The sequence below is a fragment of the Nansenia antarctica genome (assembly GCF_963989245.1).
Source record: "Nansenia antarctica genome assembly, chromosome: 1".
NCBI classification, from domain to species: Eukaryota; Metazoa; Chordata; class Actinopteri; order Argentiniformes; family Microstomatidae; genus Nansenia; species Nansenia antarctica.
The window spans coordinates 71,557,697-71,572,067 of NC_137674.1; the positions used below are offsets into that span (position 1 = coordinate 71,557,697).

The following is a 14,371-nucleotide window of genomic DNA, read 5'->3' on the forward strand; positions in this document are numbered from 1 at the left end:
AAATTTGGTCCAACTTGCATCTGAAAATGCTATAATATTGTCCGTTCGGTTTGTTAAATGCATACAACACTCCATAATTCATCACATCTCTTTATTTCCCCGCGGTTGCTAGGGTTAACATCCAGTCAGTTGCTAGGGTTAACAGCCAGTGTTTACATTTCGGGGTCCTAATGAAGCCGTACTCGAATTCTGATTGGTTTATCAACTAGAGCGACCAGCGATGTCCCTGAGCAGACAGACGATAAAAAAATAAGTTTCTGAAAATCTCCGTCATAACTACAGCTGCCAACAAATTGTTATAGACTTAAGAGAATTACTTAATATCGTATGTAAGAGATCGTGTACTCTGTAGATGGAAAAAGATAAACGAAAAACGCGTTCGGCCCACCACCTATCAGCTGAGGCTCCTGGTTTAGCCTTTGTTCGGGTTGAGCAATCTTTGATATGGAAATCGGATTGAGAACAGAAGTCTCTTGTGATTCTCTCCGTTCAGTGGAATGCTGTGTGTCTACTGTTTGTGTTTTTTCATATACGTGTGTTATTATATGTCCGTAAAATGAGTAGAACCTAAAGAAATCTATCAGAAATTCTAAATGTGAAGTACCATCGCCATCTAGTGACTAAATAAAGTTGTCAGTGTAGCTTACATTTAAGTTTCGAGGGAGGGGGTGGGGCGCGCTGCAGGGTTGCCAGATGGGGTAGGTTACCGCCGAATGGGCTACTGGATTTAGCGGTTATAGACTGGTTAGGCTGTAAATTGTCAATCCCATCTGGCAACCCTGCTAGAGTGACGTAAAAGTCCCATTAAACGCGACTTGACAGTTCAGACGGAGGGCGCGTTGCTAAATATCAGATATGTATCCGATATAATACCACCTCTGAATGCGACCCAGGTCGGATTTTAAAAAGTCAGATTTCATGTGACTTGCACTGTTCACACGGTCATGCATAAATCAGACCTGAGTCGCATGTCGGCAAAGAAATCGGATTTGGGTCACATTTCACTGCCGTGTGAACGAAGCCCATGTGTGGTGGTGTTCTGAGTCAATAGTGGTGGTGTATTTTACACATCTCTGCTCCAGCCCTTTGTTAAATGTATGTTGGTCAGAGACAGAGTAGTGAGAATCAAGTTAGATGGATGGTGAGCTCTTCTCTAATGGTTGTCAGCAGCACCTATACTTCCTGAGATTGAAGAAAGGCCAGCTGTCTCCCAGGATTCTGGTCAACTTCTACCGCTGCACCATTGAGAGCATCCTATCCTAACCAACTGCATCAGTGTGGTACGGCAACTGTGTACGATTTGTGTCCGACCGGAAGACCCTGCAACAGGTGGTGAAAATCGCCCAACGCATCATCGGCACCAAACTCCCTACAGGCAGACCGATGTCAGCAGAGGGCAGCAAATATCAAGGATACCTTGCACCCCAGCCATGGTCTGCTTGATCCCCTACCATCTAAAGAATTGCAGGATCCTCAGGTCCCGTACCAGCAGGCTGGTTAGGATGGTCTTAATGGAGCAGAGGTAGAAGTTGGCCAGAATCCTGAGACAGTTGGGGCAGCTGTGGCTCAGGAGGTAGAGCACGTGTCTAATGATTGCAAGGTCGGCAGTTCGATCCCAAGCTGGCCATGTGTCGTGTCCTTGGGCAAGACACTGAACCCCAAATTGCTCTCAGTGAGTGGTAGCATGGTAGCTTGCCGCCATTAGTGTGTGAATGTGAGGCCATTGTAAAGTGCTTTGGAATAAGGCGTTATAAGTGCAGTCCATTTACCAGCAGGCTCCTCTCTCCCCCCCCCCCCCCTGTATATACCTCTAACTACCGTACTTTACCTATCACAATTTGCACTTCTGGTTAGATGCTTCGTTCTCTGGTACTTGTACTGCAATGACAATACATTTCTGAATCTAATCTGTCTGAAGCAGATAGAACATGACAAACACAAACAGCTCAGAACTATACAAATTAATGCATTTAATGCAATTAATGCATTCCTCTTCAAATAATACAAAAGATGAACTAAAAGAAAAGTAAAACTAAACCAAACAAGAAAAACAGCAACTAAAAGAATGGTTCCAGAGGTGCTGGATGCGTTTGAGTTTCACTCCCATGCGTCGTCATCTCCAGCGCTGGCAGCTGGCTGCTGCCTGGACTCATCTCTGGCTAAAGCTCCACCCTGGAGACAAGGAAGAGATTTGAGAGTCATGAACATGTAGTCAGTTAGCCTGGTAGGTGACAGCCAGGGGAGGCAGAAATCAGGACAGGATCACTGTAATTCCAATGAAATCAGCTTGTCATGTTGATTTCTGCCTCCACTGATGACAGCAAGACTGTATTCTGGCAGTTTCAAAAGAGGACCCTGTGAACATGTATAAACCTGACAGGTACTTAGCACCTCTGAGGGATAGTTATGCTAGTGCAACTTTTCCTGGTAACACAAACACCGCACAGGTGACTCATTCTTCAGTGGAAAGCCAGTGCTGAGTTAATGCTAAATAGGATGCTTGGAACGGCCTGACAGACGTCACCAAGTGAAGGTTTAGAGTGGTCCCAGGGATCCATTTGGGATCTCCCCCAGTGCAGAGCCTGATAGATGCTCACCATCCTTGAGTCTGTGGAGGCAAACACCTTCCCTCGTGGGTTGAACACGGAGGTCCCATGGGCACCGAAGGCCGCATCCTCCAACCATTTGGGCACTTCCTGTTGAGCCTGCCAATCGAGTTGTCATGTTAGAAAATGCATCCTAATCTCAAAATCTGTCCGTTGTCTGAATTAATCCACTTGCTAAGTATGCACCTCCTCAACCACTTTAGGAAATAAGTTCAGAATCTATTGTTTTTACCTCATACTGTCAAACGTTTCTTTCTCAAAATGCATTGGGAGGAAAAAATCCAAGGTTCCTCCCCTTGATAGTCCTCCAATGTGTATTGAGAGAAGAAGAGAGGACAGACTGTTGGGATGCTGCAGTGCTAGCTTAGTGACCTACCCCAGAGAGGATTTTGACCAGAGACTGAGCCAGCTGGCTGTCTTTGTTCGGGTCGTAGAAGGTCACAGCTCTCCCAGTGTTGCCGCAGCGACCTGTCCTCCCTATGCGGTGCACATACTCATCTATCTGGTTTGGGAGGTCAAAGTTCACCACATGCTGAACGTGTTCGATGTCGAGGCCGCGTGCTGCCACAGAGGTGGCCACCAGGACGGGACACCTGCCTGCGCGGAAGTCTGACAGCGCCTGCTCTCGCTCCCGCTGCTCACGGTCTCTGTTGATGGTGAGAAGACAGTAAATGCCAAGCACTACGACCAGACTGAGACCTCATTGAAGTTGAGATTTGAAACTCTATACCATATTATTTCCACCTTTGTGTAAATGTATGAAATCCTTTACCTAAGCCTAATCGCAGTTAAGATACTCTCATATTGTGACATTGCTCTTATATCAAGTCTGATACTTCTCACATGAATGAGGCTACTAGAATCTAGATCCATTGCATCGAATAAAAATCATTCATTCATTCATAAATATGGTCATCATCACAGTTCCTTGAAGTGAAGCCTGGCTCCAGGATGAACTACCCATGAATACTAGTAGTAGAAACCTTCTCCTGACAGAGAACACCTACCCATGAATACTAGTAGTAGGCACCTTCTCCTGACAAAGGTACGTGGCGATGAAGTCAGCCTTCCTCTTCGTGTCCACAAATACCAAGGTGCGCTCCGTTCCTTACAGAAACAAAACCCATTTCAGACATCACGTTCAAGTTCCCCAAACACAGATGAATTGACACTAGTCCTGGACTAGTCCTATCACACTTTCTATAGAAAATATCCATTGAAGAACCTTTTTAGTTTTTTATTACTTAATCTGTGTCTGGGAAACCTGTACCAAAGGATCCACTATTCATGAGAATTATGATTGAAATACAGGGGAGGCAGAAATTGAAGGACAGGCTCATGGTAATGCATGGAATATAACAGGCTGTATGGTGAGGTGTGGACAGTCACCTGTAGTCTTGAGTATCTCCAGGAGCTGGTGCCTTTTGTCATACTGAGTCACCTCTACGATCACCTGCTCCACGTCACTGCAGGCTGCGCCGACCATCCCCACAGCCAGGAACAGGTAATCAGTCTTCAGGAAGTCAGCAGCCATCCTACAGAACCACAAATCTCAAATCCTTTTCTTCATCCTCAATGCAACAATATATGCATTCTCAGACAGATCACTACATTCAATATAAATACTTCCACACATAACCATCATCTCTGCTGTTCATTGCTGACATCAGGAGTATTTATTTTTTAATACATTTATCTGCTTGTATTTCCACAAATCAAGAGAGACAAAGAGAGAGAGAGAGAGAGAGAGACCTACATCTGGATGTCAGTTGGATAGGTTGCACTAAACATCAGTGTATTGCGGTCCTCCTTGGGGGGCATGCCTGGAGACCCAACCAGCTTACGCATATCAGGCTCAAAGCCCATGTCCAGCATCCTGTCTGCCTCGTCCAGGACCAGGTAACGCAGCTTACTCAGACCCACCTGGGTGAGAGAGAGAGAGTGTTGTATTATTCCAGAAGGAGTAACCAACTCCAATGAAGTGCTCTAGTTGTACAACCATACATAGTCAATTATAGAAGTTGGCTAAATAATAATAATAAACAACTTTTATTTGTATAGCACTTTTCCTGCAAACATTGCAGCTCAAAGTGCTCCAATCATTATATAATCAATTTAATTATTTAGTCATTCAAAGGCAATATTAAAAAGATGGGGTTTCAGTCTTGACTTGAACATATTTGCAGCCTCACCAAATCTGTGGTACACATTGGGCTGATATGCTAGCAAAAGGTCTTTCAGATATTCTGGTGCTGTGCCAGTGAGAGCTTTATAAACAAGCAGAAGGATTTTGAAATCTATTCTGAACTTAACAGGAAGCCAGTGTAGAGTCTCTAAAATAGGAGTTATATGAAAAAAAGCACATGATATGGTAGGATAGATAGAACTAAAGGCATATGGATCACCTGCCACCAACTGCTCTCATACGTTAAACAATACGTGTACAATAGCGTGTACTGCAGGTCAGATGAGGTACAGTAGATGAGGTTACCTTCCCTCTTCCAATGATGTCCAGCAGTCTCCCCGGGGTTCCACAGAGCACATTGCAGCCCTTCTGCACCTCTGTTATGGCGTGTCGGGTGCTGACGCCCCCATAGACCACTACAGGGCGCACACACGTCCTGCAGAGGAGAGGGACAATGTTGTCACATCATTTTTAGTTCCTTTGGGCAAAACAACATTCACGCTTTGCTGAAAATGTGGCATTCATCCTAGAACTGGGGAATGTTCAGGACACTTTGTAAAACTCCTTAACGTTTTATAACACATTCTAGAAGGGCTGCCTTCCTCACCCGAAGGCGAACTTCCTGGCCGCCAGGTAGATCTGGTTGATGAGCTCCCTCGTGGGAGCCACGATGATGGCCTCTGGTTCCTGCACCTCGCTGAACCTGCTGGCTGCCACACCGTCCGCCATCAGCTTCTGCAGGATGGGCAGCAGGAACGCAGCCTGGGGAGCGGTTTACAGCAAAACAATCATTAGTCCCTTACAGATTGTTGTTGTCAATTGTATTAATTGATTTGTCTGCACAAATAGAGAAAATAAAGGCAATTGTGCAGGGTGCACTTGAATTCAAAACATGTTGATAAAACATGCTAGAGCCAAGTGTTGATAGAAAACAGATTAAAACTGTGTATTGATCAGTATTATGCATCCAAAAATATTGGTGGATATATATAGAAAATGTTTGTGTAGATTGTAGAAGGTGACTCACTGTTTTTCCAGAGCCGGTCTGGGCACAGGCCATGAGGTCTCTGCCGGCTAAGATGATGGGGATGCCATGCTTCTGCACCGGGGTGGGCCTCACATAGCCAGACTTGGTGACGTTCCTGTTCAGAGAATCACACAGGGCAGCCTCTTCAAACGTCTGGGGGGACAGAGATGGGGGGACAGTGTTACGGTCTCTCAATTTACCTTCAGATCATACAACAATTCACAGACAAACAAGCAAATGTAAACCATTCAAGACAATTTGTGAAAATTGGTTAAAAAAAATTGCTCATCAGGTAGTGAAAGTCATCAACTGAGGCAACATGAAGACACCAGGAAGGAACTCACCAGGATGGCTTTGGGGGGGTTGCTGCCACTGACATCCACCAGGATGTTGTCATACTTGTCAAAGTTGATGCCCGTTTCAAACTGAGCGAAGACATCAGAGTCCTCTTCAGAGGGGGTGGGGGGCACATAGGTCACCCTTGGAGGTGCTAAGGAGGGAGGGGAGGCACAGGTCACCCTAGAAGGTCTTAGGGAGGCCTTAGATACTCCGAAACTCCTGCTTAGCTAGACCACCCAGGAGAGACGGTTTACAGTAGAAGAGAAAGTTTGCAATATTTAGAGCCCATGGCCATCAGGTATGAACATACTGACCATCAGCATCACCGTCTCCTCCCTCACCATCCCGGGAGCCTGATGTGGGAAACAGGTCTCAATAAGACAGCAAGAAAACCATGTTTAAGTAAGTAAGCCTTGGAAAAACCTTACAAGGTTTTTTATCACCCCCCTACAAAAACGACACCAGGGGACGGTGTAGCGTGTTGGAGATCCTGTGGACTGAATGAAGCCAATCACTACCATGTATTCTGGGAATGCCCAAATCTAGTCCCATTTTGGCGGGAGATACACAATAATCTGGAAGCTATTTTTGAAATTAACATCCCCTTCAAATGTGACACCTTATACCTGGGAAACATCTCATTCGAAAATTGGGACAATAACGACAGAAAATTGATATTGATACTTCTGGTAGCAAGTAAAAAGGCTATCACAAGAAAATGGTTAAAGCCAGACGTACCCACAGTGGATGAATGGATAGATATAATTCATGATATATATGTAATGGAAAAGATGTCATACTCCCTTAGAATTCAGGTAGAAAAATGTTATCGGATCTGGACGAAATGGACTGGATATGTTAAACCTGTAAGGTCAGATTTCTGTTGAATTGTTAAAAGAACATGAGAGGGTGATGTAATTGTGTTTATTTTCTTGAATAATTTTCTATTCTAATCTATCATATGTAAGATGAAAGCTCCCAAAGTTCACTCGCTATTGTTTTTCTTTTTTCTTTGTTTGTTTTTGTTTTGTCTTATCTTTACTTTACTTAATATAAAAAAGAAAAAAATACTTTGGTCATAGGAACTGAGTTGATTGTGATATGTTGAATGTAATGACGATTGTTGTAACCAATGACCATTGACAATAAAAATAAAATTTCGAAAAAAAGTAAGTAAGCCTTGCACACAAATAGGGCAGGAGCCCATCTCTCCTGTCAACCAGGGAAGCAGAAATCAGAGGACAGCTCATTTCAGGGTTCTCCCCAAACAATGCAAGAGTGGCTGGGCCACCTCGTCAACAAATCAAGTTATGCTTTCCACAAATCAATCATGACCATTCATTGATAAGGTAATATCTCAGACAGAACCTTTGGAGAACACTTCTTCGTCTCTTCCACGGTAGCCTGAGGAGAACAAAGACAAGACACACTGTAAGGAGATGGACTTGTGCGGCAAGGCAGTTTCATCCAACACTCTAACCCCATGTCCTCAGACATCAATGGAAATTCCTGGTAAAATAAAAGGTTTTAAAAAACACACAAAACGCCCACTGAATTACCTCCTCCACCGAAGCCTCCTCTTCCACCTCCATCTTCACCATCTGAAACCAGGAAATCACGTTTGAGATCACACCCATCAGCAACTCAACTAGTACATTCTTATGAGCATAGTTGGTGTTCATCTTCACAGATTAACCAAGCATCTGCGTGTGCCTGTATCAGGTGTGTGACATGTTTGTTCTTCATCAGTCATGGAGCTAACAGAACATTCTAGAAGGGGAGATCAGTGGAGGCAGAAATCAGGAGTCAGGCTCATTCGGATGGAAGGAGGAATGGGGTGTTCCTCATTTCACCGTCACCAGCCTCCAGTGGTGCAGAATCAGATGTACCTCTAGAGTGGAAGCCTCCTCTGCCCCCACGACCTCCTCTGCCACCTCCAAAACCTGAGGGGAAATAGCAGAAGTGAGGAGAATTCAATGGTTTACCGCCATTACACCCCCAAGGTTCTCCCCAAACAATGTAAGAGTGGCGCTGCGCCATGGTGTGAACTTGGCAACAGAGCATGTTATCCTGCATTCAGTATATGAAAACCATCATACCTTTTTCATTGATGTTATCACCATCCCCTGTAAAACAGAAACATGTTTTGCAGCAAGTCACAAAGAAGCTTGTCAGATAATGAAAGATCAACACATTAAGAGGCACAAAGAAGGAAAAAATGATAAACTGAATATACCACTTCTGAATCCACCACTTCCGCCCCCTGTTAAGACAACAGGACATTACATTACTTCAGGGTTTAGAAGCATTCAATTGTCAAGCATTGGTTAAAAAACTCAGCTCAATGAATCCACACCATACAAACTAATGCCTTTCAGGAGGCCTGTTCAGAACATTCAGATAAGAATTGTATGGTTGAGAAAATGTCTCTAGTAATATAGGAGAAGTTTCGTCAGACCAAATAGACCCCAGTCAGGTCCAACCAGCAGCAGACATTCTCACCTCTTCCTCTCTCCCAACCACTATTCCAAGAGCTGCCTCCGTCACCCCCTGAAAGAAAAAAAGCCTATTTACTGAGAAAGGGTCTCAAACCGGGGGGTCATGTTATGGACTTCAATCTTTTGGGAAACAGTATGACCTCTGATATCAGTCAACACTTACCTTTGTTCCCATTCTCATCAGTGCTCCCTGTTCAGAAGAAAACACGCATTCAGCCGGAGTAAAGCAACTTCTCTCAATTATCATAGTACATAAAATTGAATTTTGTTGAGTGTTACTAACTACAATTGCAACTCAAGATTGGCTTGAATTTCTTTCTGTAACTAGTCTGTTTTTATTAATTCAAAAAACACAAAGAACAAAAGGGCTTGAAACACTCTTTATATTAGGTACTAAATGTAACCACCTGAAGCAAAGCGTTTGAAGCCTCCGCCTCCTCCCCTAGCTCCTCTGCCTGTGGAAGAGTAGACAGGAGGTTCAGATCAGCATAACAGCCCATCTAGCGATCATTCATCCCAGATATTCAGATGCCTATTCAATTGGTAAACGTTTAATTTACCACCTTGGTGGAATTTACATTACCTTTTAATTGGCTCAGTGCAAACTCTACCCAACCAGCCACTGGCAGAACTTAACAACCATGCCTATAGAACTTACCACTACCACCAAAGCCTCCTCCACTGTTCCTGGACACACCGTTATCTAAACACACCAATGACATTGAATCAGCTGATCTTATACATCTAATATTCTACCTTATAAGAAGACAAACATGGAGGACACCAAGTGGGATTCACCTAATCATTACATTTCAACTTAAATGGGGTGCCATCAGTCAGGCATTCCCAAGCATCAGTTAGCATATACCATATGAAAAAGGCACCATCCTACCATAATTCGCTCCTAGTATAGTATCCAATATACACTGCTCAAAGAAATGAATGGGGACACTTCGAGGATATGCCTCCCCATACCATCACTGACAAACCGGTCATGCTGGATGATGTTGCAGGCAGCATAACATTCGCAACGGCGTCTCCACACTCTTTCATGTCTGTCACATGCTCAGTGTGAACCTGTTCTCATCTGTGAAGAGAACGGGGCACCAATGGCGAACCTGAAAATACTGTGATTATTAAGTGCTTCCTTCATTTTTTCTGAGCAGTGTACTAACTGTGGCCTTCACTGTTTCATGAGGTCATGCCACTGGGAGAGGAGATGCTTAGTCTTTAAGGTCATGTTCTCACATGAAAGTCTGAATCGAGACCCGGAGCAAGTGGATGACTTCGCAACATTGTTGCATAAATTATTTCTCTGATTTGCGTTTTCACAAGCCTTCATGTAAACGAAGTAACATACGCAATCGAAGTAACAGAAGTGGTAGTTGATTGGTCAGAAAAAAAAAATGTTGCCCGTTGTCCCGCTCTTATACAGATCAACACGCGTGCGCTGTTGTTTTCCTATGGACTGCCTCGAGCAGCGTTCTCACCAAAAAAGGGAAGCAAAGTGATGGATGCGTCGTTTCTAACCGAAGCGAAACCACCCTTTTCAAGCGGAGCATCCGAGGGTTCTTTGCTGCGGGAGCGACTTCGAATGCGAGTTCTCACAGCTCCAAACAACACAGAGCAAAGCGAACTTTATCCTAAACTCTGTTTCAAGTGAAGCAAATGTTCTAGTGAGAACACCCCCTAAAAAAAGGAAATCATTCCTTCAGTATTCTGTGTACAAAGCCATGTCACCTGTGAACTTGTTAGCTCTGCCAGTGTGATAAGGAACCATCAGGCTATTGATTATTTGAAAATGTAAAATTCTTTCTTCTTCTAGCATGACTGCCAATGGCCCCTGGCCTGAGCTGGATAACTCTTCCTGCTACAACTAGTGAATTGATTATTCACTTGCTTAGTCAAATGTATCGATTGTAAGTAATTTGGAATAAGGCGTCTGCTAAATGCCAAAAATGTAAATGTAACTTTTCATAACTTAAAATGGGTCTTTAACTTACCATTGCTGGTACTGATAGTAGCATCCTGCAAACAGAGAGTGTGATTGTGAGGGGAAAAAACTGCCTCTTCATTTTAGTATGATTCATATCAAAATGTGTTTGATGAAGTTAATGGTCAGGTGGCAAATTACCTCGTCCCATTCTTCCATGATTGGTTTTGGGATTGGCTGTAGTAAAAGAATTACAGTGTCATGGCAACAAATCTTTAGGCTTAAATGCTACTGATTGATCATCATCAGCAATTAAGGAGACAAATGCATTTGCAGCCCCCCCCCCCCCCCCCCCCACTCCAGTTTGATAGGTTGGTAGCTAACAATCAATTATAGCGCGTTTTCCGAATGCGGACGATCCTGCTAATTGAGAGTCAGAATTATCCAAACGCTTGAGCAAAATCCCCGAATTAGTCCACTTACCAAACTGTTTTAGCTATACAATACATAACTAATTATGTTTAATTACCTGGCCGTATACCAACCGTTAATTACTAAAGCGTTAATTAATAGCAACTAGGTTAACGAAATGTTAACAGTAACCCAGCTAGTTCAATGTAGTGCACAGTGCACACCATAAAGCAAGATTAATTCAATAACATAATTGCAGCACGTGTAAGACATTAACACATTTATATGTAATTTGATAAAATGTCTTCCATACATTACGCAACACTTTCCGCAGTGTCTTGACGGTCTTGGATGTGGCAGCGAGCAGGCTGAGAAAGTCAGAAAGACAGAATCGTCCACGACCAGGAATAACAGGGAAGGAATCACGTGTTCACTCCGTTAAGACGTGAGATAGTTCAACAGTTTACAACCAAATTAAAGTTTGCCCATATACATGCACCTTAATTTATGGATAGGCTACCTATATTCTATCTTGTATTTTGTTAACTGTTGCTGTGCAACACATTGTCTCTTAATTTAGTTATCTGAAAATAGCATCGACTATAGAGTCCATAATTAGCCTATTTACTGTGTCTTTGATGAGCGATGATCCGGTGGCGTCTTAATAAACTGGTTCAAGATCAGTTCGGTTGGTTGTTTGATTTGTGGTGGTTAGATTCATGCCTGAGGCAAGCCACCACTGACTCATCTCTCACACCTGCCACTGACTACGCAATTGACTCATTAAGTAGCACAGTCAAGTAGTTCCGAAACAGTTTACTGAAAGAAAAAAAAAATCAAAGTATGAAGTTGAGCTAAAAGACACAGTAAATTATAGGCTCCTTATGGACTCCATAGCTGCTATTTTCAGATAAATATTCAGAGACAATGTGTTGCACAATAGTTAATAAAAATACAAGATATACCGGTAATATAGGTATCCATGAATTAAGGTGCATGTATATGGGCAAACTTAAATGTTTTTGTAAACTGTTGAACTATCTCACATTTTCAATGACAACAGAGTTTAATTGCGTGTTTTTTTCAGAAGTGCAAATTGCACGGGTCCTGTTTCCTCTCACGTGACTCCTTCCCGCCCTCCGGTCCTAGACACTCCCAGGTCACAGACTTCGAGTCTTTCTTTCTCTCCGACCATCAACCTGTTCGCTGCTCACCGCCCAGACCGACAAGACACCAGATTGCATCTGAGAAATACCGCGGAAAGCCTTCCACAATGTATGGAAGACATTTTCATATCTTATCAATGTACATATTAATGTGTTAATATCTCACGTGCTGCAATTATGTTATTGAATTAATCTTGCTTTAAACGGTGTGTGCACTGTCATTGAACTAGCTGTGTTAGTGTTAGCATTTCGTTAGCTTAGTTGCTATTCATTAGAGCTTTCGTCATTGACGGCTGGTATACGGTCATTAAATATAGGTCATATATTACATATAGGTCATTAAACATAACTAGTTATGTATGTTATAGGTAAAACAGTTCGTCAAGTGGACTTATTCGGTAGTTGGACAATTCGGACTCTTTCCAATTAGATGCTAGCTAAGGGTCGATCGTCCGCATTCGGAATACATTATAGCAGTGGAGATCTAATTAAAACAAAAATTAAAGTGATCTTGCTCGGAGATGTCTTCTGTCAGTCTCTATCCCAACGTGTTGATGAAGGTCTCTGCCTCTCTCCGTGATTCAAACTTGTGCTCCGAGCCGTTGTGATTGACAGTCAGTGTAGCAGGGAAACGCGTGCTGAATCGGATATTTCTGTCAATGAGAGTTTGACATGCTGCATTGTTGAAGGAGCGACGCCTCTCTCGGACTGCCGACGACAAGTCCTGGTGAATGAGGATCCGCTGTCCTTCGTATTCCAGGTTAGGCTTCGTCCTCAGTGCTGCCATTATCCTCGGCTTGTCTATCTAACCCTAACCCATTATCCTCGGCTTGTCTCTTGAGTTGTGGAGTTTGATGATCACCGGGCGAGGTCGTGTGCCCCGCGGTCCCAAGCTGCGGTGGGCTCGATCGATTTTAATACGGCTTTTAGTGCCAGGGCTCGTTCCTATTCCAAGCACAGTGGGCAGCCAGGATTCAAAGAATTGTATAGTAAGTTTTCCCTCGGAGCCCTCTTTCAGATTGAGGACACGAATATTGTCCCGTCTGCTCCGGTTCTCCATGTCATCCATGCTACCTGTCATCACCTTCATTTTCTTTTCTGCTTCGGCGAGTCTTGCTTGTAAACCGCTCACTGTGTCTTCCACGTCCGACACTCGTTTGCCTCGGTAATGCGTGTGGACTGGGCTTCTATGGTTGTGGAAATTCTGTCCAGAACTCCCGAGATCTTAGATAGCTTCTCTTCCACAATGTCACTGAAGTTTTGAGTTAGCTCGCGAATCAGTGCTTTGGTGTCTGTAGCTAGCGGAGGTTCGATGTTTTTCAACGGAGAGTTAATGTCTGCTGTTTGGCTAGCAACCTGAGCATGGCTTGCTGCCTGCGCACACTTCTTTGGCTGGATTTTCGTTTGTTTCGACATAGTTTGTCAAAGAGGGACACTTCTCTTCTTGTCGATAGTTAATACAACACTGTATTAGTAAAAAATAAGTTGGAATAGGTGTAAAATTGCTAATAATATAAGTATAAATCTTATTTGAACATGCACAAACCCTCATGGACAACCGTGTCTGAATAGAGGCTGGTAAAGATGATATTATTATATTATAATCGGCAAGCTGCAACTGTCGTGCAACAATGTTTTTTGTGTGATATTTTTATTATTATTATTTTATGTACAAACACACAAAGGACAATGACAAAACAATTACCAAAATACACAACATTCATACCTGCATACATTCCCCCTACCCACCCTCCCACACCAAGGTCTTACTCCGCCCAAAAACCCTCAAGAAGGATTTAAACCAGCTCAACATAAATGCCACCAAATAAAATAAATAAACATAATAGGATAAACATTAAATACTATAATATTCAAATATCAATACCCACACCATTACAAACCATAAGTTATGCATATCACCTCTGCATACATTCTATAAAGGAAGTCCATAAACTAATATTCTTTTCTTGAGCGCCATGCATGCTGGCCACGGACCTTTCTAGTTTGGCTAGATCTAACACAGTGTTTAACCAATGCTGATAGGACAAGTCATGGGGGTCTTTCCACCTCTGAGCTACCAGTTTTTTGGCGGCTGTGAGGCCTACCAGAAGCCAGCGTTGGTGCATCATTGATACATTTAAACTGGTAAAATCATTCAGTAGTAGAATTATTGGGGAGCAGGGGATAGAGGACCCAAGAAACTCAG

General features: G+C 43.2%; 1 protein-coding gene across 1 annotated transcript; it reads right to left on the reverse strand.

Annotated features, from left to right (window-relative positions):
- Nucleotides 1-2,097: 2,097 nt before the first annotated feature.
- LOC308152759 (putative ATP-dependent RNA helicase DDX4) lies at nucleotides 2,098-8,830 on the reverse strand (the record flags this gene model as incomplete). The annotated part of the gene is made up of 15 exons (XM_080525820.1): nucleotides 2,098-2,172; nucleotides 2,598-2,705; nucleotides 2,983-3,253; nucleotides 3,614-3,713; nucleotides 3,996-4,141; nucleotides 4,363-4,529; nucleotides 5,098-5,227; nucleotides 5,399-5,553; nucleotides 5,819-5,971; nucleotides 6,163-6,308; nucleotides 6,468-6,510; nucleotides 7,526-7,561; nucleotides 7,717-7,758; nucleotides 8,011-8,100; nucleotides 8,819-8,830. 15 exons carry the CDS (start codon nucleotides 8,828-8,830, stop codon nucleotides 2,098-2,100), a joined length of 1,674 nt encoding a protein of 557 aa, XP_080381946.1.
- Between the last annotated feature and the right edge of the window lie 5,541 nt (nucleotides 8,831-14,371).